The following is a 21,360-nucleotide window of genomic DNA, read 5'->3' as shown; positions in this document are numbered from 1 at the left end:
TAGGTACAAATATAAGACCCTATCCTATTGGTCTTTATTCTAAAGTAACATGAAGTAGCATTCCAAAGTACCATTATAATAAACTATAAAATCAAACCTAAAAAAAAAAATACACAGCACTTTATTCTGCTCTTCTATACACACCTGAAAGTAAGCCCAGTTTAACTCTGTGAGGTTTACTTATTGGTAGATGCTCTGGACTGTTGCATTGCTATGATACTGCAGTTTGTGAAACGTATGAGGCTCTGTGAAATGCTATGAGTGTAGCGTGATCCTACTGCTGCTGGTAAGGTAAGGTAAAAAGGTCTTTCCTTGTCTTTGCTATGCCACTAAGCCAAAGCAGGAATCTACCCTCCACATGTCACCCATCTCCCATCAGGCAGCAGAGCCAATGATCAAGGATAATGGAAGATACCAACCAAAACATCTGGAGGACCCCTTCTCAAAATCATATAGTCTTTAATTTCAGGAAAACAGAGGGCAACACCAAACCTGCTGCCTCAACGCCTTCCACATGTGCTGAGTCAGAAATATTTTGGGCAGCAGGTTGCAGGACAGCCTCAAAGATGCACTCTCCCAAGCCCACATTCCCAGCATGTTTGCACTCCTGTTTCGGTGACCTGTGCTGACTTGGTCATATTCACGAAATGGAAGGTGGCAGGAACCCCCACGGTCATAGTTACAGGCACCAACCAACCTGTTGGCAGACCAACTCTGCCTTACGAAGACGTCTGCAAACATGACAGGCTGGCAACATCAACCCTGCCCTGTGGGAGTCCCTTGCAAATGACTGCAATGCCTGAAGGCAGACAGGCAGGTCCAGTAGGCTAGTTTGTACACACTCAGCCCGCTCTCTATCCTGCATTCAGACGTGCAAGAACCCTTGGCAGAGATAAAGGGCACATTCCAAGCAGGCAAGAAGGCGCGGGCGCCAAGCGGGGCCAGCGAGGGGTGAAGCGGCAGGATGAGGCTGTGTCGGGGAAAGACTTCCGAGAAGGCACCTCTGATAAGGCTATACCTCGGCCTAGGGATCCCCGTCCCTGACATGAAGATAGTTCCAGTTACAGATAGGTAGCCGTGTTGGTCTGCCATAGTCAAAACAAAAAAAATTTTTTCTTTCCACTAGCACCTTAAAGACCAACTAAGTTAGTTCTTGGTATGAGCTTTCGTGTGCATGCACACCACGAAAGCTCATACCAAGAACTAACTTAGTTGGTCTTTAAGGTGCTACTGGAAAGAAAAATTTTTTTTTTGTTTTGACCCTGACATGAAGAGTTCAGGGACCACTAGCACGCCTTCCCAAAGAGAGCGAGAAGCGAAAGGCAGACCGGATCCTTCTCCCTCGAGAAACTAAAGAATGTGGCGGGGAAAGAAAGTAAAAAAGAAAAAGCGGGCAGAAGAGCCCGCCCAGCAGTGACGCCGCAAGTTCTGATTGGAGGAGAGAATATAAATGAACGAAGGGGGAAAGAATCCCACGCCACTCAGAGTCCCGAGGAAAAAAAAGAAACTCCCGGTGGGCGGGGCGTGGGGACGTTAGGACGCCGTGGGGCGGGACAAGAGCTGGCGCCTGCGCGCTAGCGACAGCGCCTCCGCGCGTAGTGGGCGGGAGGCGGCGCTGAGATGAGTCGGGCCGTAGCGCCACCGCTGCCGCCGTCGCCGCCGTTACGGAGCTGAGCGCGCCGAAGAGGTGAGTGAACGTCCGCTTCCCCCTTCGGCCAGCCTCGCTTTCCCCGTCCGTTGAGCCCGGAGCGCCCCTCCCTCGCCGCCCGCCTCCTTCGGCGTCTTCTCTAGGCGGCTTCTGCCCCCCCCAATAGCATCCGGAGTGGGATGTCGCCCCCCGAGCGGCGTTGGCGGGAGGGCTTTGAATGGGCTTTGCTGGGCAGCCTCTCCTCGTCCAGGAGGCCCGAAAAGAGGCTGGAGGGGAGGCGCCCGCGTCCCCAGCTCCCGGTTTCCTGCGGCTCCAGACCCTGTTTCGTCTTCTCCTCCTGCTGGATACTTTCTTTGCATTCCCTTCCCTTCTCGCCCCCCCCCCAGCACCTGCCCGTGTGAGGCATCCCGCGGGTGACTGGAGAGCCCTTTGCCCAGTTACGTGTTCTCTTAGGATTTCAGGTGATGCGGGAGACGTCACTGTCGGGCTACTCGTCCTGCCATTCCTTGGACTGCTTTCCGGAGTAAACAACACCTGCTTTTGGAGTAAGTGAGTCTCTCTTTTTGTATGGTTGGGGGCGGAGTGGTGACATCATCGTGAGGTTGGGGGGGGGAGAACGGACTTCTTTATTCCCTGTGCCATAGGAGTGGGGTTCCCAGCAACTAGTGCTCAGAGACATACTGCCTTTGAAAGTGGAAGTAGAACCTCTGGCCATTGTAGCGAGTAGCCATGGAAAGCTTTATTCACCATGGATTTGTCTAATCCTCTTTTAAAGTTATCCAGGTTGGTGATGCTACCTCTTGTGTGAGTGAACTCCATAGTTAAACTACGTGCTGTGTGTGAAGAAGCCCTTTCTTTTACCTGTCCGGAATCTTCCTGTATTCAACTTCACTGGATGTTCCCAAGTTACGAGAGAGGAAGGAAAAATTTTCTCTGTCTGCTAGTTCTCCATACTATACTGTTATAGATTTGGGAGTGCTCCCCGCCCCACAAATCCTAGAAATTAATAAATGGTAGTATTTTGATGATTTGGGATGTGAAAGGAGAAGTGCAAACTGCAGAGGAATTTCTGGGCTAGTCTATGCAAAACAGGGCCACTAAGGAAAAATAGAGTTCCAGTGATATCTGGCCAATATTTTAACAGTGGCCCACTAATTAAAATAACTTGGCAGTGCAAGAGAACTGTCCTTCCCCCCCTGCCCTGAGGTGTGAACAGAAACTGGGGTTTGGAAGGTTGGCAGGGTGACTGTGTGTTTGAGGTGACAGGAAGAAAGAGTCTGGGAAGGAGAAGGAGGAAGAGAGACTGGGATCCATCTTTGGGCAGGCTGGCTGAGGGAGATGCCTTGACTCCAGGGCTTCACTGATGCAGGGACATGCCCTCTTGAAATGACCATGCTGTAAGATTTGGACTCCTCCCATGGAGACTGAAGCCACGACAGTTTCCACCATGTCTCCATTCTTCAAAGGACCACAGTGCCTGGAACCCCATGAGCATGAGCTCTTGCCACTGCTCAGCAGAGAGTGGGAGGCACCCAGCTTTTGTAACAATACATAATTTTATGCATCTTTATAACTTCTTCTTTAGATTTGTATAATGGCTTTATGATATTGATATCTTTATTTTCCATTCCTTTGCTAATGATCTTTAGCATGGAACTTGCCTATTTTCACAGCTGCTGCATGACTGCATTGCAGACCTTCTGAAAGTTCAGGTGTGTAGTCTGGGTTACACCTTGAACCATCATTGCTACTGGAGGCGTAGGTGGTCCCAGAGGCTAGGAGTGCCTTTTCCTAGCTTTGACTGGTGCACCAGCCATAGCCATTCTTGGACAGGGCTAATCTATACACTATTAACTTCCAGGTTGGGTTACTGCAATGTGCTCTGTGTTGTGCTTGTTGCTGCTTTAGGACCTGCGGCTAACTCAGTGGTTCAGTTACTGAATGGTGCTGCCTACCATTGAGCATGTTACACCGGGGCAGGTTCAAGGTGCTTATTGACATATAAGACCCTGAACAACTTGGGGCCTGGTTACTTGAGGGAGCACCTTCTCTCATATCATCCTGTCGGTTAATTGAGTTCTCTATATCAGGCCCTCCTAGTCATTCCATCACCTGCACACATGCATCCTGAAGCACCCAGGGGGAGATCTTTCCAGCTCTTGGAATTCCCTCTTTCCTTAAGTATGGCAGGTACCAACCTTGTGTTTTGGTATCTGTTTAAGACCTACCACTTTTATCAAGCATTTCCTTTATTTTAAACATCTAGCTTTCAGTGAAATATTTTTTATTTTTCCACTGTTATTGTTGCATTAATGCTTTTTGTAGTTTCTTAAATACGTTCAATATAAGCTGCCCTGAAATTTGATAATAAGGATGGTATATAAATATTAGAAACAATGCTGGTGTTTATAGGAATAAATATTTCATTGTTTTCTTGTCCTGTAGATAATAAACCCTGGGAGTGGAGAATTCAGTATCAGGATTGTGCATTATTACTGTTGTTGCAAGTGAGCTAATGTAAAATGATTACTCGGGGTCTGCTCCTGAAGGTTGCAAGAATGGGCATTTGGTCTTGATAAAATTATTGCATCTATGTTGAAATTTTGTGGGTAGTCAATCTTTTGCCCTCCAGATGTTGGGCTACAGCTGCATCACTCCTGACATTTGGTTATGGGGGCGGGGGTGTAGTCCAGCAATATCTGGTGGACACCTCTTTGATTATCCCTGGTTCAGCGGAAGGTCATCTTCCCAGTTACACAGGAATTGGAAAGGAGGAATATGAGCTTGATTCTTGCTGTGGTTTGTGTAAGTCCCCCTAAACCAGCGGTCACCTTGGTTTTTAGACACCTTGTTTTTTAGACCCAAGAGACAACACCCACACTCCTCACTTTTCCAAGGGATCTGGGTATAACTTTTGTGGCTAAGGCAGTAGTGCTCAGCAGAACAGGGTAAAGCTTCACTTTTTATCTTTCCTTTCAACACTTGGGTCACTGCTCATTACTGAGAGGGTCAGCAGAGGCAGTGGGGAGGTTTGCCCTGCCTCGCCAACTACTACTAGACTAACATGTTTTTTAAAAGATGCAAAGAGGGGTATACATTTCTCAGTGAAGGCACTCAGACTCTAAAAACTGGAAACATTGTAATCAAAATGTTGTTATTTAGTCCATATTTTATTTTTGTTATTATATGTACAACTAATAATGGCAACAAAGTGTTCTGGTTCTAATAAGTGTACAGGAGCCTAATAATCTTCAAACAGGTCAGAACTGGAAGCATAGTGTAGCAAGCTGTAATACAACAACAAGCATTTTCTCTTGATTTCAGTGTTTTGATTTTCTCAAAATTGATATTGGTGGGACTTTGACTTTGGGTACACTGTGCCCATAATGCTCTGGTTTTCTAGAGCAGGGGTTGTCAACCTGGTCCCTACCGCCCACTAGTGGGCGTTTCAGGATTCGAGGTGGGTGGTAGGGGGTTCTACGGCACAAGCACTGGTGTGCGGTAAAATGCATTAGTGGGCAGTAGGTATGAAAAGGTTGACTTACCCCTGTTTTAGAGTAAAAGAATGAACAAAGTAACATGCATATCAGAGGGGATGAAGGTAGCAATGCTTTTGTCTATCCCTGTTATCTATTTACAAATAACTTTTCAAAATTAACTGTGAAACTCTAGCAGATGGCAGAATTCTGAACTGTCATTTCAGAAGCAACACTCTCCTTATGTAGTATTGTTCAGTGCTGGATCTACAAGTTTTGTCATAGGGTGCAAAAGTCTTGTTTTTTTGTCATAGGGTGCCACCCATTCTCCCTAAAGACAAATGCTTTAAAAAGGCCTCATATAGGTTGGTGGATTAAGTCAAGGAAAGGGAGCTTTGAAAATGAGTTGCCAGTTTCCTTTATAATGCGCTGTCAGATTTAAAATTCAATTAAAAGCAAAATTAAATAATAATAATAATGCATAGTTTAGCAGCCAGGACCATCCAACACAGGAAGTCAAGTTACATACACTTCTGTCTTCTTAGATGTATGAAGCTGTCAGTGTTCCCAATTAGCCCCCACACATCCACACATAGGTTACTAACTGTAAAGCATAATGGGAGGCCCGTATATAGGGGAGTGCCTGCAAGGGGGCCACTCTCCTGGTTTGCTCTGCCCAGGGTTCATGTGCTTGCCCTGCTTGGTGCAGTGGGTACTAGGAAGCAGAAGGTGACTGGAAGGCAAAGGAGGCAGAGGCGCTTATCTGGACCCATCTCCTGTGGCAGGGTGTGTACCCTGAAAGCTGAGGATCAGGTGGGAGAAAAAAGGAGGCATTTGATTACAGCATATCTGTGGGTGCTGTTCTGGGCATTTCCAGGAAGGAGGCAGAGGGGGTCAGCTGCATCTGTTGTGGTGAAGTGGAAGGAAGAGGAAAACAAGGAGGGCTGCCCATCTGTCTGCCTTGGGACCTGCTGCGTCTTGGAACAAGGGCTGCCAGGCAACAGTGAGGCAAGGCAAGGCAAGGCAGAAATGGCAGGGAAGGTTCTGGGCTCTACTGCTGCTGTTGCTGCCATGCTTGCATTGTCTGGCTGCTGTTTGCCTTCTGCTGCCAGCCCAACAGACCAGACCCAATGTTGGGATCTCCGCCAGAGTGAAGTGAGAGGCTCCTCCCTGCCCTTTCGCTCCTTTCAGCATTGATGTGTGTGTGTGTGTGTTGAACCCAGTAATTTTGCAGCCACCCTAATGCGCCATCCAGGGGCACTTGCCTGCTTTGTCCCCACACCCGATCCGGCCCAAATATTGTTTTGGGAGAGATTCGTTTAGCAGCAGAGCACGCGCACACATTAAAAAAAATATTTAAATAGATGGTTTGAATAAAAAACATAATGCTAAAGTATGATGTCATGACTGGAAATGCATTTTATAAGCTTCATAATTTCTCTTTGGAAGCTGAGCTTCTGTTAGTGCTATTATTAAAAGTTACAAGTCTTGGAAAATGCTGTGAAGTTTTTAGTGTACAACTTGTGTGAGAAAACATGCTTCCAAGATTTCAGCAAGCTTTCTCATAGATGTTTAGGATGGGTAAAAATGATTCTCATACCTGATACACCTGTTTGCTAGTATGAGCTGATGACTAAACTAGTTTGAAATTACAAGTTTAGCAAGATGCTGAAAACAATTAAGCAAGTAATGGCAAGTCATAAAGGAGATTTGGGTTTTTTGGATTCCAAAGTTTAAAAGCATATTACAGTTCGGTTTTTGCAGTAAAGCACCAGAGATAAGAGTGCTCTGAAAAGTCATAGGCAGGCAAAAAAGAAAGGAAGTAGATAATACTGAATGAAACGGTAGTAATGGTAAGCAAGGAGAAAACCAGAGGAAGAGTATTTGAAATGAGAGAGCACTGTACACAAAGTAAATCCCATTAAAGAGCCACATACTAAACAAAGCAATGTATTTTAGCATTAATTTAAGTGTGGTTGGTATCTTCAGTGAAATTTTGTTAAACTTTTTTTAAAACTTAAGATGCTTAAAAACAGTGTAATTTTTTTTAAAAAAAGCAGTGTACAAAATGATCAAAACATATAAAAATCAAAATTATATACCATATCATAAAATAAAATTCTAAAAATTACATGGTGATCAGTAGAATGTACAGCTAATAGCTGTTTATCAGGTCAATGTAGTTTGGGCCTCTGTGTTATCGGCAGGGGAAGCTGCAAACTTGCTGCCGCACCCTGCACTACTTACTGCCAGTTATGTCAGCGTGTTTTGAGTTTCTATTAATATAAGTTCTGTAGCCAGAAATGTTATCTATAACTAGTTTCAACATGTAGCTCTGAATGGATTGCGTACTAAATCTCATAGCAACACTTGACGCAGTGAAATGTGTTTTAAAGGGATAAAGCAGAGAGCTTTTACCAACTTCAGTGAGAGTCATTCCCTGAGTTTTAATCTTGTGTTACCTACAAACAAGCAGAAATCAAAAGAGTAAAATTTCCACTAGACACAAAATGCTGCAGAAATGATCCTGCATTTGTTTTTAAGTGTAATTCTATCGTAAATCCCTCTTCCATGGATAACCAGATTAATTTACTTAGAACATAGTGCAGAACATTTAATGTAACATTTATGGCTGCTTATTTAAGTCTCACCAGAACAATGATCTTTTATGAATGAGCCATTAAGAAACATTAGGTTTTCTAAGGGTGAACTCTTGGAATGCTGGGAGTAGAGTCCAACTAACTCAATGGCACTTGCTGCTGAATAGGCTTGTATAGAGTTGCACTGTCAGGCACACAGCACTTCTGAAGTCATAGAAAGAGAGAACATTTAATAATAATTAAGAAGTCACGATGCGGTTGGGCAACTACACTGTGTCTTCTCCTTCCATCAGCCTCCCTCTTGTTGATAGCATTTCTGTAATACATATGGGCAGCCCAGGATATTTAATGTATTCTGAGAGAAAAAGTATGGGTTTTTTTTTCTTATTTGGCTTTAATGTAACATCTTCTGCCCATCATAGCCCATCGCATGTACTTCTTTGCTTTTAAAAGCCCTTGGCCACTCTGTGGACTCAGCTGTACAGCTGCAAATAAAACTTTTAAAGTGCAATATACGAAGTGACACTATATGGCGATGGTGAACATTATGGAAAATTCAATGTATTTTTAAAAATGCTTTTAAAAAAGCATTTTCAGAACCTTTTTTTATGTGTGTGTGTAGATTGCACCTGTGTCTCTCAGCCATACTGGGAAATGTCAGGGATTAAATTTCGGACCTTCTGTATGCAAGTCAGGTGCTTTAACACTGGTAGGCGAAATCTTTCAGATTCTGAATTTGAATAATACAAAGCAATGAAACCTGGGACTGGAGGGGAAGCCATGTGTCTGCTTGCTATATACCATAGAATTTAATTCTTCAGTTTATGTTACAGTTATTCACAATTAACAGTCTCACGTAAATTATGACAAATCTACAGACTATGTGCAACTTTTATCTTTATTTAAAGTATAGTTCTTTGGAGAGGAAACTGTTTGAACATGCTGGAACTATGTATTGAGTAATGCTTGTGTCATGACTATTTGACAACAGCCATGTTCACAATAGATTCAAAGGTCTTTGAGAGAGATGGCTTTGTGACAAAATGTAGTACTAAGACTATTTCACATAATGTATGAATAATTGAAATACAGCATGAGAACCTTTCCATTCTTACACATTTCCACCTTACACATTTGACAGGTTTTCTTTATAGCCCAGCTGTTGTATATTCCAATTTCAGCATTTTTTTCCTCCCCAGCTTATGTTGACCATGAGTCTTGTCATGATAAGTGAGAATGTGAAGCTGGCCCGTGAGTACGCCTTGCTGGGAAATTATGACTCTGCAATGGTCTATTACCAGGGAGTACTTGACCAAATGAATAAATACCTCTCTTCTGTCAAAGACACATACCTCCAGCAGAAATGGCAACAGGTGGGTCATCCTTTTTCCATTGATTGGGTTCTTACTTACACTTAATTCATAAGGTCCTTAGCTTAAAAAAATTGCTTGATAATAATTTGCTTACAACAGATCAATTAAATTTTATAAACATGCACATTTCTAAAACCTCCTCTTGGTGAATTCCTGACTTACATTTACTAAAGAAAAGCTGCTACTAATTGTTAGAGAAAAGGGCACCTTTAATTTTTAAGTTACCTATTATTTTAATAATTAAAAAGCCTCAATAATAAACTCAGCACTGATTAAAATCTGATGCCAGTGCTTAATTAGAGTTCAAGCCAAACCTTGTCCACTCAGAAGCAAGTCCTATATTTAATTCAATGGGGTTTTCTCCTAGGTATGTGGAGTTTGGATTTGCAGCCTTAGTTGATTAATCTAAAACTTACTGCTCTGTTGAATTGTCTTAATTAATCACTATCATGTGAACATCTGAGCCCTTCCTGGAATGTATCACTTAGGCTACTGGTGAGGAGTTGCATTTATGAATGCTCTCCCTTAATGTTTTTCAAAAACACAACTTTATGCACAAAAAATGTGATCTTTCTGGCATATCGTGGCTCTTCCATGTGAATGGTCATCTGAAATTTCCTGTCTGAGAATTTGCTCCTGCCACACTGGGAGTTGTATTCTTTCTCAGTACTAAAGGTATGTTCCAAAGGCACATGATGTGGCAACCTTGCTGAGATCAATGCCTGGATGGGAGGCCACATGGAAATCCAACATATGCCTCTGGAATATAAATATGTAAAGTGGGATATAAATAGAATAATAGTTCATCATTATGACTGGCTTATTTAGTACTGGAGTATCTTGCAGTGGCCCAAGTAACCTTGAAAGGCCTGCAGTAAACACCAGTGCGAGGGCTTCTGTGGTGCATTACCGTGCCTGCTATGAAATTTAGATTACAGAGGTCTGTTTTGGAATAACTACCTTAAAGGGCACCTAGCATATGGGCGATCCTTAAGATTAGCTATCACAGAGAAGTAATACTGTACCTTTAATATGGAATGGAACATGCAAACAAACTTCCAAGTTACTTAGCATAAGTTTGCAAACAGTACAAAGTGGACTGGAATGAACTTTAAGCATAAAAAAGTTTGAATGTAAGATCCATTGAAAGAAAAGTCAAGCATATAGTGGTGCATTTGTTCCCCATTTTGGTGCAGGATTTGGGAATCTTTGGTGGACCAGGTCAACTTCCTATAAAGTAACATATTTATCTTGAAAACTTCCAAACGGCCCCTTCATCCAAAATAAAGATAAAAATAAAAGACTGATACAATATCAGAACAAACAATCGAAAAAAGCAAAGCAAACAATTGAAGTTAAACATCTCTAGCACTTCTAATGGAGCCCTAGAAATTTTCTAAAGCTACATATGCTCAGCTAGGGACACGTTTCTACCTGTTAAAGCTATACTTTTTATGTTTTCAATCAGGTTAGGCAGGAGATAAGTGTAGAAGCGAAGCACGTGAAGGATATCATGAAAACACTAGAAAGCTTTAAATTAGACAGCACGCCTTTGAAAGCTGCACAGCAAGAATTACCAGCTCATGATGCAGAAGTTTGGTCCCTGCCTGTACCTGCCGAACGTAGGTAAGAGACGCCAAGAGTGTAAAGTGGATCAGGGAAGCCCAAAACATTACATTTAAAATGTCTGGGAGGCCCACACACTGGTTCCAGTTCCTAAGTCAGGGAAAAAGCATGCTGTGCTGTCCCCCGTGAATATGCCTTAGCAGTCCACATGGAGCCTCAGCACAGACCTCGCCGGGGGGTGGGGGGATTCCTAAGATCTATTGCCCCATAATGTAAACAATTCAGATCCTCATAGGTCCAAACAAAATGCTTATGAACGTGTCCCTATGTTGAAAGCTGCTTTAGTTTAGCTTTATTACAGTTTCCTCTTTTACATTTTCTAACTAACCAGAAGTTCACCAGGAGCCAGGAAACGTCAGTCTGCTCATTGCAGTGATTGCAGGAGCCAAAATAATCGAGTGAGTGCAGCGCCTAAAGTCTCCAGCCGTCCCTCCTCCCGAAGCTCTAACGATAAAGGCAAAATAATCCGTGGCCGGGAAAAGAAGGATCCGCAGAATAAAATGAAAGAAGAAAAAGTGAGTGTCTAAAATGTGAAGCTAGCTTTTCACGTTCTTAGAAGTGCCCCTCTCACCACTTGGATCTCTCTCATATACACTATTGACATTCTCAAGAGGCAGGAGGTGTAAGGTTTTAGGGAAGAGTAGTTTTAAACATGTCAATTTTGAAGCCCCATTACATTCAGTAGTGCATATTTCCAGGTAAATGTGTATAGAATTGCAGCCTTAATGAAACTAAACATGGCGTTTTTGTCAAATGGTACAAAGATGAGTATTATTAGAATTTCCTTTCAGAGAGTCTGAAGGCTATAGTGTATTTAATAAGAGCATAAGTAGAGCCTGCTGGATCAGGCCAAGGGCCCATCTAGTCAAGTATCCTGTTCTCACAGTGGCTGAATAGCTGCCTGTGGGAAACCAGTGAGCAGGATTCGAGCACAAGAGCATTCCCCTCTCCTGTGGTTTCCGCAAATGGATGGAGTCATTCCATTCACAGAATAACTTTTGATATAGTAGAGGCTTCAGTTAATGGAAGGGGACCATTTTCACCAACACCCACCATGGCACTCCAGCACTGCTCAACGCTCCAGAATATATCTTTGGGGAAGGGATCAATGGGGTTGGTAAAAATGGTTCCCCCTCTTCCACTAGCAGAGACTTCCACTATGTCCTTCCATCTGAGAAACAGCCTTTGATAATGTTGGGTAGAGCCGTGGGTGCTTTTACAAAACATTTCCATTGTAAAATGCTATATAAATATACCTAATGCCACAATTCAGTAACGGAATTATTTATTATAACAAGGTGCCAGATCAGTTCATTGCTCAGCTAACTTCTGAATTAGCTAGCCTGCACTTGGGAACGATTTTAATAGTTCTACCCAGTGCTATATTTCCATCTTGAATTTGCATTATTCTGGTGCGGCTGTAAGCTGTGTAGACTATGCCCACTTTTGCCTACAGGACCCTTGCTTCTATTATAATTAAGCGGGCCTTAAGCCAGGTATAGTGATTCATTGTGTGGACAATTTTAAAATAACAAATGTAGGTTTGATATGCAAACTGTGTTTGTAATGCAGAATAAGCCCTCGTCTGACATTTCAGAATCTGAGCCAAAGAAATTTGATAGCACTGGATACGACAAAGACTTAGTAGAAGCTTTGGAAAGAGACATCATTTCCCAAAATCCCAATGTTCGATGGTAAGTGTAACCCATCTCTGTAATTTTTTTTACTTGGGAAGTATGTGTGTAAGCTTAATCCTTTAAAGAGGGCAATGCTAATGCTTGGTTAAAAATTAAATTTAATTGACAACAGATTGTAGGTCTTCCATTAATAATATTTTTCATTCAATTTACGGCAAGATATTACATTCAAGGAATTAAGTGTATCAGGCCTAGCTCAGTGCAACATATTGTCCACTTTGACCTGCCAACTTATTTGGATCGTTCAGCTGAATCTAGCACAAGGCTTCTATAGAGGGGATATCACCACATCATACCTACTGTGCAGCCAGGACCAGCAAAATAATGGTACACAACTAGATACTATACCACAACATCAGTGGTCTGAAAGAATAATAAGCATACTCTTAACTAATGCTGCTATAGACTTCCTTGCTTAGAAGCAATCCTGTTGCCACATAGCCAGATGAGTGGCCATTCACAGAATTGGTTGGCATCCTGTTTTTGCTATGAACAGGATGTAGTTTTAGTGGCTGAAGCGTAAATGACTACTGTCCCAATGTGGGATAGTCAACAGTTGTTAAGAGTTGCTAATTATCTTTAAGAGTTGTTAAGAGTTAAGAGTTGCGCAGCCTGGGAGTCATTTTGGACTCACAGCTGTCCATGGAGGCGCAGGTCAATTCTGTATCCAGGGCAGCTGTCTACCAACTCCACCTGGTACGCAGGCTGAGACCCTACCTGCCCACGGACTGTCTCGCCAGAGTGGTGCATGCTCTGGTTATCTCCCGCTTGGACTACTGCAATGCGCTCTATGTGGGGCTACCTCTGAAGGTGACTCGGAAACTACAACTAATCCAGAATGCGGCAGCTAGACTGGTGACTGGGGGCGGCCGCCGAGACCACGTAACACCGGTCTTGAAAGACCTACATTGGCTCCCAGTACGTTTCCGAGCACAATTCAAAGTGCTGGTGTTGACCTTTAAAGCCCTAAACGGCCTCGGCCCAGTATACCTGAAGGAGCGTCTCCACCCCCATCGTTCTGCCCGGACGCTGAGGTCCAGCGCCGAGGGCCTTCTGGCGGTTCCCTCATTGCGAGAAGCAAAGCTACAGGGAACCAGGCAGAGGGCCTTCTCGGTAGTGGCGCCCGCCCTGTGGAACGCCCTCCCATCAGATGTCAAAGCGATAAACAACTACCTGACATTCAGAAGACATCTTAAGGGAAGTTTTTAATGTGTGATATTTTAGTGTATTTTTGGTTTCTATGGAAGCCGCCCAGAGTGGCTGGGGAAACCCAGCCAGATGGGCGGGGTACAAATAATAAATTATTGTTATTATATTATAATTAACATTTTTCTCCTTTGTTTATACATAAGTCAGGAATGTTATAAAATGAGCTTAACGTATACACTTGGACCAAGAATCCCTGGAAAATATGATCAATTTGCCTCAACAGAATTTTTCTTACAATATTACATGAGCCAGTTTTCAGTGAGGGTGGGAGAATGAGTTTGTGCATCATAAAATTAGAGCTTGTGTAGTCTGTATTTGGGCCTGTTCAGTGCCTGAAAGGGGGGAAAAAGAACACTCTTCTGACTTAGAGAAGCAAATTGCCTGCTTTCCTTGGTCTTTACTTGCTATATACAACCAATGGATTGGTTTCTGTTTCTATTATGAACCTGTACTTTAAAAGCAAATTCCTTCATACTGAAACACTTCATTCTTACTAAATCCTGAGGAATGTGCCCTGCTGAGTAAATATGAATAATATTAGGCTACTTGTGCCCAAAGAAAGGGCTGGCACATACTGTACAAAATAATGTTTCTCCATAACTTAGAATGTAACGGTTGTGGTTATGGTTGTGATTGTTTGTTTGTTACTTAATTTATATTTTGAAACTCTCTAGAGGAGGAGGTGGTTTGAGGGGCTGCAGGGGGAGGAGGAATTGCTGGAAACAGCCAGCCTGCTCAGTCTGCTAATATATTTTTTCTGTCAGCAGTGGGACACCCACTGAATACCTTTCTGTGGTTTTTGACTTCTTGAATATTTATAATTTGTATAACGAATGCACGTATTTATAAAGCTTCACCTCAAATCACTTTTGCCCTTGGTTTATATATAAAATCATATTTTAACTTGGTGTGTTAAAAAGTCAAAATTTAATTGAATGTGGTGCCTGCATTCAGAGAGCATTTTAAGCCAGGTTACTTAAAGGGATGATAAATATTACTGAAATGCTTAAATGAAAAAAACACCTGAACTTTTAATATTAAAAACAACTTTATGATAGACTTCCATGTGAAAGAACATTTTGTACAAACAACAAGTGTGTTGATGTATTGATAGTTTTCTCCTGGAACAGAATTACAGATCATGCAAATTTACTTGGAACAGAATGCTGACACCTGGGAGCAGATAGAATTCAAATGGGAAACTATTTATTTGATATTCTTCTGTAGAGAGTCATAGAAGGTTTCAGCTGCAGGTAGGAATGCATCTTTTAGAAGCTAACCCAAGGTCACCGTCCGACTGTGATAGGGACTCTTGAACGGAACAGTAATTAGTTGCTTCTAGTGTGTCATAATCTGTTAATTTCTTTTCTTATACAGGGATGATATAGCTGATTTAGTGGAAGCTAAAAAGTTGCTCAAGGAAGCGGTGGTTTTACCCATGTGGATGCCAGAATTCTTTAAGGGGATTAGAAGGCCCTGGAAGGTAAAATCATGCAATTTAGTTTTGAATTAATAATTTTTTCATATGTCCTGATTGGGCACAATTTTAATAAGAGAAAATGATGCGTTAGTATTAACCTAAAATCTGAATGGAATTATTGTATGGCTAGAATTTCTCACATTTTAGCAATAGAGCAAAATGTAAAGGTAAAGGTACCCCTGCCCGTACGGGCCAGTTGTGTCCGACTCTAGGTTTGTGCGCCCATCTCACTTAAGAGGCCGGGGGCCAGCGCTGTCCGGAGACACTTCCAGGTCACGTGGCCAGCGTGACGAAGCTGCTGTGGCAAGCCAGCACCAGCGCAGCACACGGAAACGCCGTTTACCTTCCCGCTATAAAGCGGTACCTATTTATCTACTTGCACTTAGGGGTGCTTTCGGACTGCTAGGTGGGCAGGAGCTGGGACCGAAAGATGGGAGCTCACTCCGCCATGGGGATTCGAACTGCCGACCATACGATCGGCAAGTCCTAGGCACTGAGGTTTTCCCCACAGCACCACCCGCGTCCCAAGAGCAAAATATAATATATCACAATTCCACTGAATGCAATGTGTAGTGATCTGGATACGTAAACAAGTTATGTAAGAATGCCTGCTGTTCTGATCCTCAGAGCTAGGATACCATTTTCTTAGACATGATATTAAAGCACATTTGGAGAAAAGGAAGTTCTAAAGCAATTTCCCATGGAAAATGTGTTCTAGATATCTCAAATGAGAAACTTTCTGAACATTTTTTTGGACTTCTTCTCTTTTACATAGGGTGTTTTGATGGTTGGTCCTCCTGGCACTGGAAAAACGCTTCTTGCAAAAGCTGTAGCTACTGAATGCAAGACAACCTTTTTCAACATATCATCGTCAACACTTACTTCAAAATACAGAGGAGAATCTGAAAAACTTGTTCGACTTCTATTTGAAATGGTGATTTTAGAGTTCACTGTTGGTTCTTTGATATATATTTTGGATGAATAATAGTTTCTAGAATATACAGGTGTTTCAAAAACCTGGCTACTCGTCTGAAATTTAAGCTTTTTTCAGACTTCTAGTTGTACAGCAGCTAAAGGGTATGCATGTTTGTATGTAATGGTTGTTGTGTTACATTGGTCAGTTGAGCAGGCCTGACCAGCGTTGAGCTATCGTGGACCAGACTCCTTGTACTGTCATAATTTTGTCTTAACGCAGTACCAGTCCTATCTGACTGCAATGAGTTATTCTCCTTTACCAGACAAGCATGATGCAGTTGCATCACAAAATGTAGAGTGTGTGTGTGTGTGTGTGTGTGTGTGTGTGTGTGTGTGTAGCCAGCCTCATTCCCACACCACCCCTCTCCATTAAAGTCTTACAGGTTGCTTTGCCACTTAGCAGTGAATTACATAGTAGCACCTCCCTTGGTTTCATACCATTCAAGTTAATGTATAACTTCTATTACTTTTTTAATGAATGAATTCAGGTAGGTAGCCGTGTTGGTCTGACGCAGTCAAAAAAAATTAAAAAGTATCTGAAGAAGTGTGCATGCACACGAAAGCTTATACCCAGAACAAACTTAGTTGGTCTCTAAGGTGCTGCTGGACGATTTTTTAAATTTATTATGAATCATTCCAAAGCCCGCTTGCATGCTGCCCAGAATATTATTTGAAAGTTTGTTGGGTCTCTGGATGTTGGATTAATGCATAACATTTGGCCATGCTGGCTAGGAATGGCAGTTGAAGTCCAGTGTCTGGGAACCCAAGATTGTTGCTTCAGGGGTAGACTTTAGTAATATGGTGCCCTGAGCAAAGGCAAAATTTGGCATTGTCCCCCCCCCAAAAAAAAACTTTGAGTAGGTACCCATATAAATATAGCGATGATGATGATGATGATGGACCCCCTCGGCTCGGCACCCTGTGCAGGGGAACTACCCGAATCACCCTAAATCTGGTGCTGGTTGCTGACTTGAGAGGGAAAAACTGTATGGACTTTCAAGGTTATATGCCATGTTTTTTGTGAAGTAAGTTGTTAAACATAGCTCAGCGGTACTTCTGGTGATTTAATTGATGTTCCTTCATCTTGTCTCTCCAGGCTCGATTCTATGCACCAACAACAATATTTATAGATGAAATCGATTCTATCTGTAGTCGCAGAGGAACTTCTGAGGAGCATGAAGCCAGCCGAAGGGTGAAGGCAGAATTACTCGTTCAGATGGATGGTAAATAAGCTCAGTTCACATTGTGTTAAAGAGATGTGGAGCTCAAAGTAGGAACTTTGATGTGACATTATAGTAGCAACACTGTACTAATATTTCTGCTTTGGAACAGAAATTATGTATGACTGTTTAGAGTAGTAGCTTTGTGCTATACGTGTATCATGTGGATGTAGCACTGTCTGAATTACTGTGGTTGTGGAATCATTGAACAATCTTAATTTTGCAGACCAGTGGATAGACTTCTGAAAAGTGTTTTCCCTCTTTACAAAGCTGTCGTAGTCGTTCTGCTCCTGTTTTTCTTTTTTAGTAATTAAATGCAGCAGCAGGGGGAGCTGCTTCAATAGCCAAGAGACACTTTATTCAAATTGTTCAGTGCAAATCTGTTGCCATTTTATGCAGGTGATTAAAATTCACATTGGCTTTAACTTTGGATAGCTTCCAGAATTTTGTGACCTCCCCTTATAACTTCCTCTTTCCTTCTGATTTAGGTGTTGGAGGGGCTTCTGAAAATGATGACCCTTCCAAAATGGTTATGGTACTAGCTGCTACTAATTTCCCATGGGATATTGATGAGGCCTTACGACGGCGGCTAGAGAAGAGAATTTATATTCCTTTACCATCAGGTAGAACAACTTCCATTTTGGGGGAAACCAACCTTTTTATTTATCCTGAATTTTGAATTCTGAACCTGAATTTGGTATAGGACTGTATTGGGAAATAGGGGTGGTGATTCCAAGTGGCCTCCGGGGAAAATACTCCCCCAAGAAATAGAATCCCAGGTTTGTGCTGCCTTCTATGGAAGGGACAGTGTTCCCTTCTCCCCTGGGAAGTCCCCTGAACCTCCAGAGCTGTGATTAGGGTGGCAGTTTGGGTTGCAGTGAAAATCACTTCCCTTCCTTGGTAGATTGTTGCTTGTAAACTTTGGCACACAAGATTCTCGGGTGGCAAAAAGCAGAACTAAGTGCATGTTTAGGAACCCATTTTTGAAAGCCTCAGCATTTTTTGAAAGTTAGTAACTATACTATGTGGTTCAAACTATTTATATTGTTACTTTTTAAAAAATGTTCCGTTTTAGCCAAAGGTAGAGAAGAACTTCTAAGAATAAGCCTGCGAGAGTTGGAACTTGCTGATGATGTTGACCTTGCCAATATAGCACAAAATATGGATGGTTATTCCGGGGCTGACATTACTAATGTGTGCAGGTACGTTAAAACTGTAACACTTCTAAAATAATTAAGGCCTGTTTTAAGCATACCTGCTCAGAAATTTGAATGAATAATCATTTAATTGGGGCTTCTATTGGAATCCAAAATTTGTTTATGAAAATACATTAATGTTGCCGTTTGTCCACTGGCTTACTGCTGCTTTGATAAAAAAAATATTATACTGAAACTACTTCCCAGCCAGGCAGTCTTTATTCTTCTCCCTCTTCATTCTCCTCTAGTTCAAGGAAAGCAGAGATTCAACCTATTTCTCTGCTTTCCTTGAACTTGGGGAATGGCAGGTTTGTATACCATTTCCCCCTAGTCCCCATTCTCTGCCACGATGGGTATTTTCCTTCTTGGTGCACACCTCTCATGTATTGTTCCTCTCCACTCTACATTTTGTTTTATCCTTTTTCTCTGGCCATATTCACTTTTTCCTCATCCACATCAGTTACCTTCTCTTATTTCTTCCACTCCCCTCTACTCCCTCTCCGTTATTTTTTTCCTGCCTCACTCAGTAAATCTTTCTCTAACCCCATACCTGTCTCAACTGCACTACTTGTGCTTTTTCTCAGTAGCTGAATCCATTCAGCCCTTGCAAAATGAAGAGGGTAATGCCCATATCGGCCCCTCCAAAATGACTCCACACCCCTTGCCTTCTGTCATCTATTAGCCTAGCCGGTGTCACTGTTTGAAATACCGAAATTCCTGTCTTCCCACTGAAGGCAGTTTTGATATTTGACAGAGCTGCAGCTGTAAAGCATCTGCTCTGAATGCATAAATTCCTAGGTTGGAAACATCCCTTACCTGAAATCCTAGTGAGCCACTGCCAGTCAGTGTAGACAATACTGAGCTGGATGGACCAATGCTCTGACTCTGTATAAGGCAACTTCCTGGATTCTTGTGACATTTTGCTAAAGGGAGATACCAAAAATGTGTAGCGGTTTCTGTGAATATACAGTGGTACCTCGGGTTAAGTACGTAATTCGTTCCGGAGGTCCGTTCTTAACCTGAAGCACCACTTTAGCTAATGGGGCCTCCTGCTGCTGCTGCTGCGCCGCCGGAGCACGATTTCTGTTCTCATCCTGAAGCAAAGTTCTTAACCCGAGGTACTATTTCTGGGTTAGCGGAGTCTAACCTGAAGCGTATGTAACCCGAGATACCACTGTACAAAGGATAAGACATGCATGATCAGAGAGAGAGAAAAGAATGATAAAAAGGTGTCTCTGTAAGCTGGGGTTTCAAGCTGGGTCTCAGATTCCAAATTACTGCAATAGATTTATGTGATCTACTGAACTGTTATTAATCCACTGTTGTAGAAGTGGGAGCCTGCATGCCTCCAGATGTTGCTGGACTGACTCCAACATCTGGAGAGCCACAGGTTCCCTATCCATGTAGTACTGGATACAGTACGAAGTCCTCAGATGTGTTTCCGTTTGTGTGTGGAAGGTCAAACTTTCCAAGCAGTCTCTGTTTGATATTTTAAGCATGTCAGTGTTCATCTACAACTACTATTAGCCATTTACTTAGGACCAGTGGCATTGTGTATTCTCATGAAGTCCAATCTTGGATACCAACAGGGATGCTTCACTAATGGCTATGAGAAGGCGTATTGAAGGCTTGACACCAGAAGAAATCCGAAATCTTTCCAGAGATGAAATGCACATGCCAACCACAATGGAAGATTTTGAAATGGCTTTAAAGAAAGTTTCGAAGTCAGTCTCTGCTGTGGACATTGAAAAATATGAGAAATGGATATTCGAATTTGGATCATGCTAAGCCTTCCTACCTTGAGATATCTGCCTTAAGTCTTCAAACAATTCCAGAAGTAATTAAAAAGTAGTGCAACAGGGCACTGAGTACTATTTTTTAACTTTTGTAATTACAGTTAACAGCAATATCCTTAATAAAGTTAGTTTTTTAAACTGCAGCTCATTTTTTACCTCTTGCACCAGTTGTCCCTTCTGTTCTCTGCACAAGGTATTTGCATGTAAACTAGTCTTACTTCCATCTATGCACCCAACTAATGCAATAGTATTAGTTGGGAAGTGTTATACGTACCTATTTACAGATAACAGGGGGAAAACTTTTTGGCATAGATCCACATTTTCAATTTTTTATATTCAAATAGAGTAAGCTTGCTTTGCTGTTTGCCTACACTTTTAATGATAAGTAAAAGTGAACCACCTGAGCCTCGGGTGACAGCAAAGGATCCAAAATAACCCCCAAGCTACATAACTGCTCCTTCAGAGTATATAATCCCATCAGGAACAGGCAATCTCCCATCCATACAGCCTAAGGAACCACTCACTAACAGTGCCCTAATTCTGTAACTTTAGCGAATTACATAAACATTCAATGGGAATCAATGCTAGGTGGTGCTGGGAAACACGAATGGCACAAGGAGAATTCACAGGAGAAAACCAATGGCAATATATAAAGGGTAACATGGTGCTGGTAAGAAAATAAATATTTTGCCTTGTCTCACACTTTGCTCTGGAGACCTTATTCACCAAGCAGCAGTAGCATTTCAGTATTATGAATATGTAGTGCTTTGTGTTCTAGCATGGCAGTTATCTCAAAAATGGAATGCTTTTCAATATAAAATATTTGAAGGCATTCTTTTCATGTGAAGTCATAGGCTTGATAGCTACATGAACCTGCCCTCATGCTGAGATCACCCTGGGTCCTCCCATCTCCAAAGGTAATGCTGGTAGCAGCTAGGATATGGGTTTTTTCAGTTGTTGCATCCTCCGTTATCTTTCTGGCACCAAGCAAATATATTTTTTTATTTCCCCAGGCCTTTTAGCTTTCATGTTATAAAGGCATTTATGTGCCATCTTTCAGCTGT

At 42.2% G+C, this 21,360-nt stretch overlaps 1 protein-coding gene across 1 annotated transcript; it reads left to right on the top strand.

Moving 5' to 3' along the window:
• Positions 1-1,532: 1,532 nt before the first annotated feature.
• KATNA1 (katanin catalytic subunit A1) lies at positions 1,533-20,439 on the top strand. The gene is made up of 12 exons (XM_083608007.1): positions 1,533-1,687; positions 2,102-2,193; positions 8,924-9,097; positions 10,566-10,723; positions 11,055-11,238; positions 12,296-12,417; positions 15,007-15,112; positions 15,885-16,043; positions 17,181-17,307; positions 17,793-17,927; positions 18,380-18,506; positions 20,090-20,439. Exons 3-12 carry the CDS (start codon positions 8,927-8,929, stop codon positions 20,286-20,288), a joined length of 1,488 nt encoding a protein of 495 aa, XP_083464133.1. The 5' UTR covers positions 1,533-1,687; positions 2,102-2,193; positions 8,924-8,926; the 3' UTR covers positions 20,289-20,439.
• The last annotated feature ends 921 nt before the right edge of the window (positions 20,440-21,360 follow it).

This window comes from Podarcis filfolensis (genome assembly GCF_964270895.1).
Source record: "Podarcis filfolensis genome assembly, chromosome: 3".
NCBI lineage: Eukaryota > Metazoa > Chordata > Lepidosauria > Squamata > Lacertidae > Podarcis > Podarcis filfolensis.
This window is presented reverse-complemented; position numbering and strand designations above follow the sequence as displayed.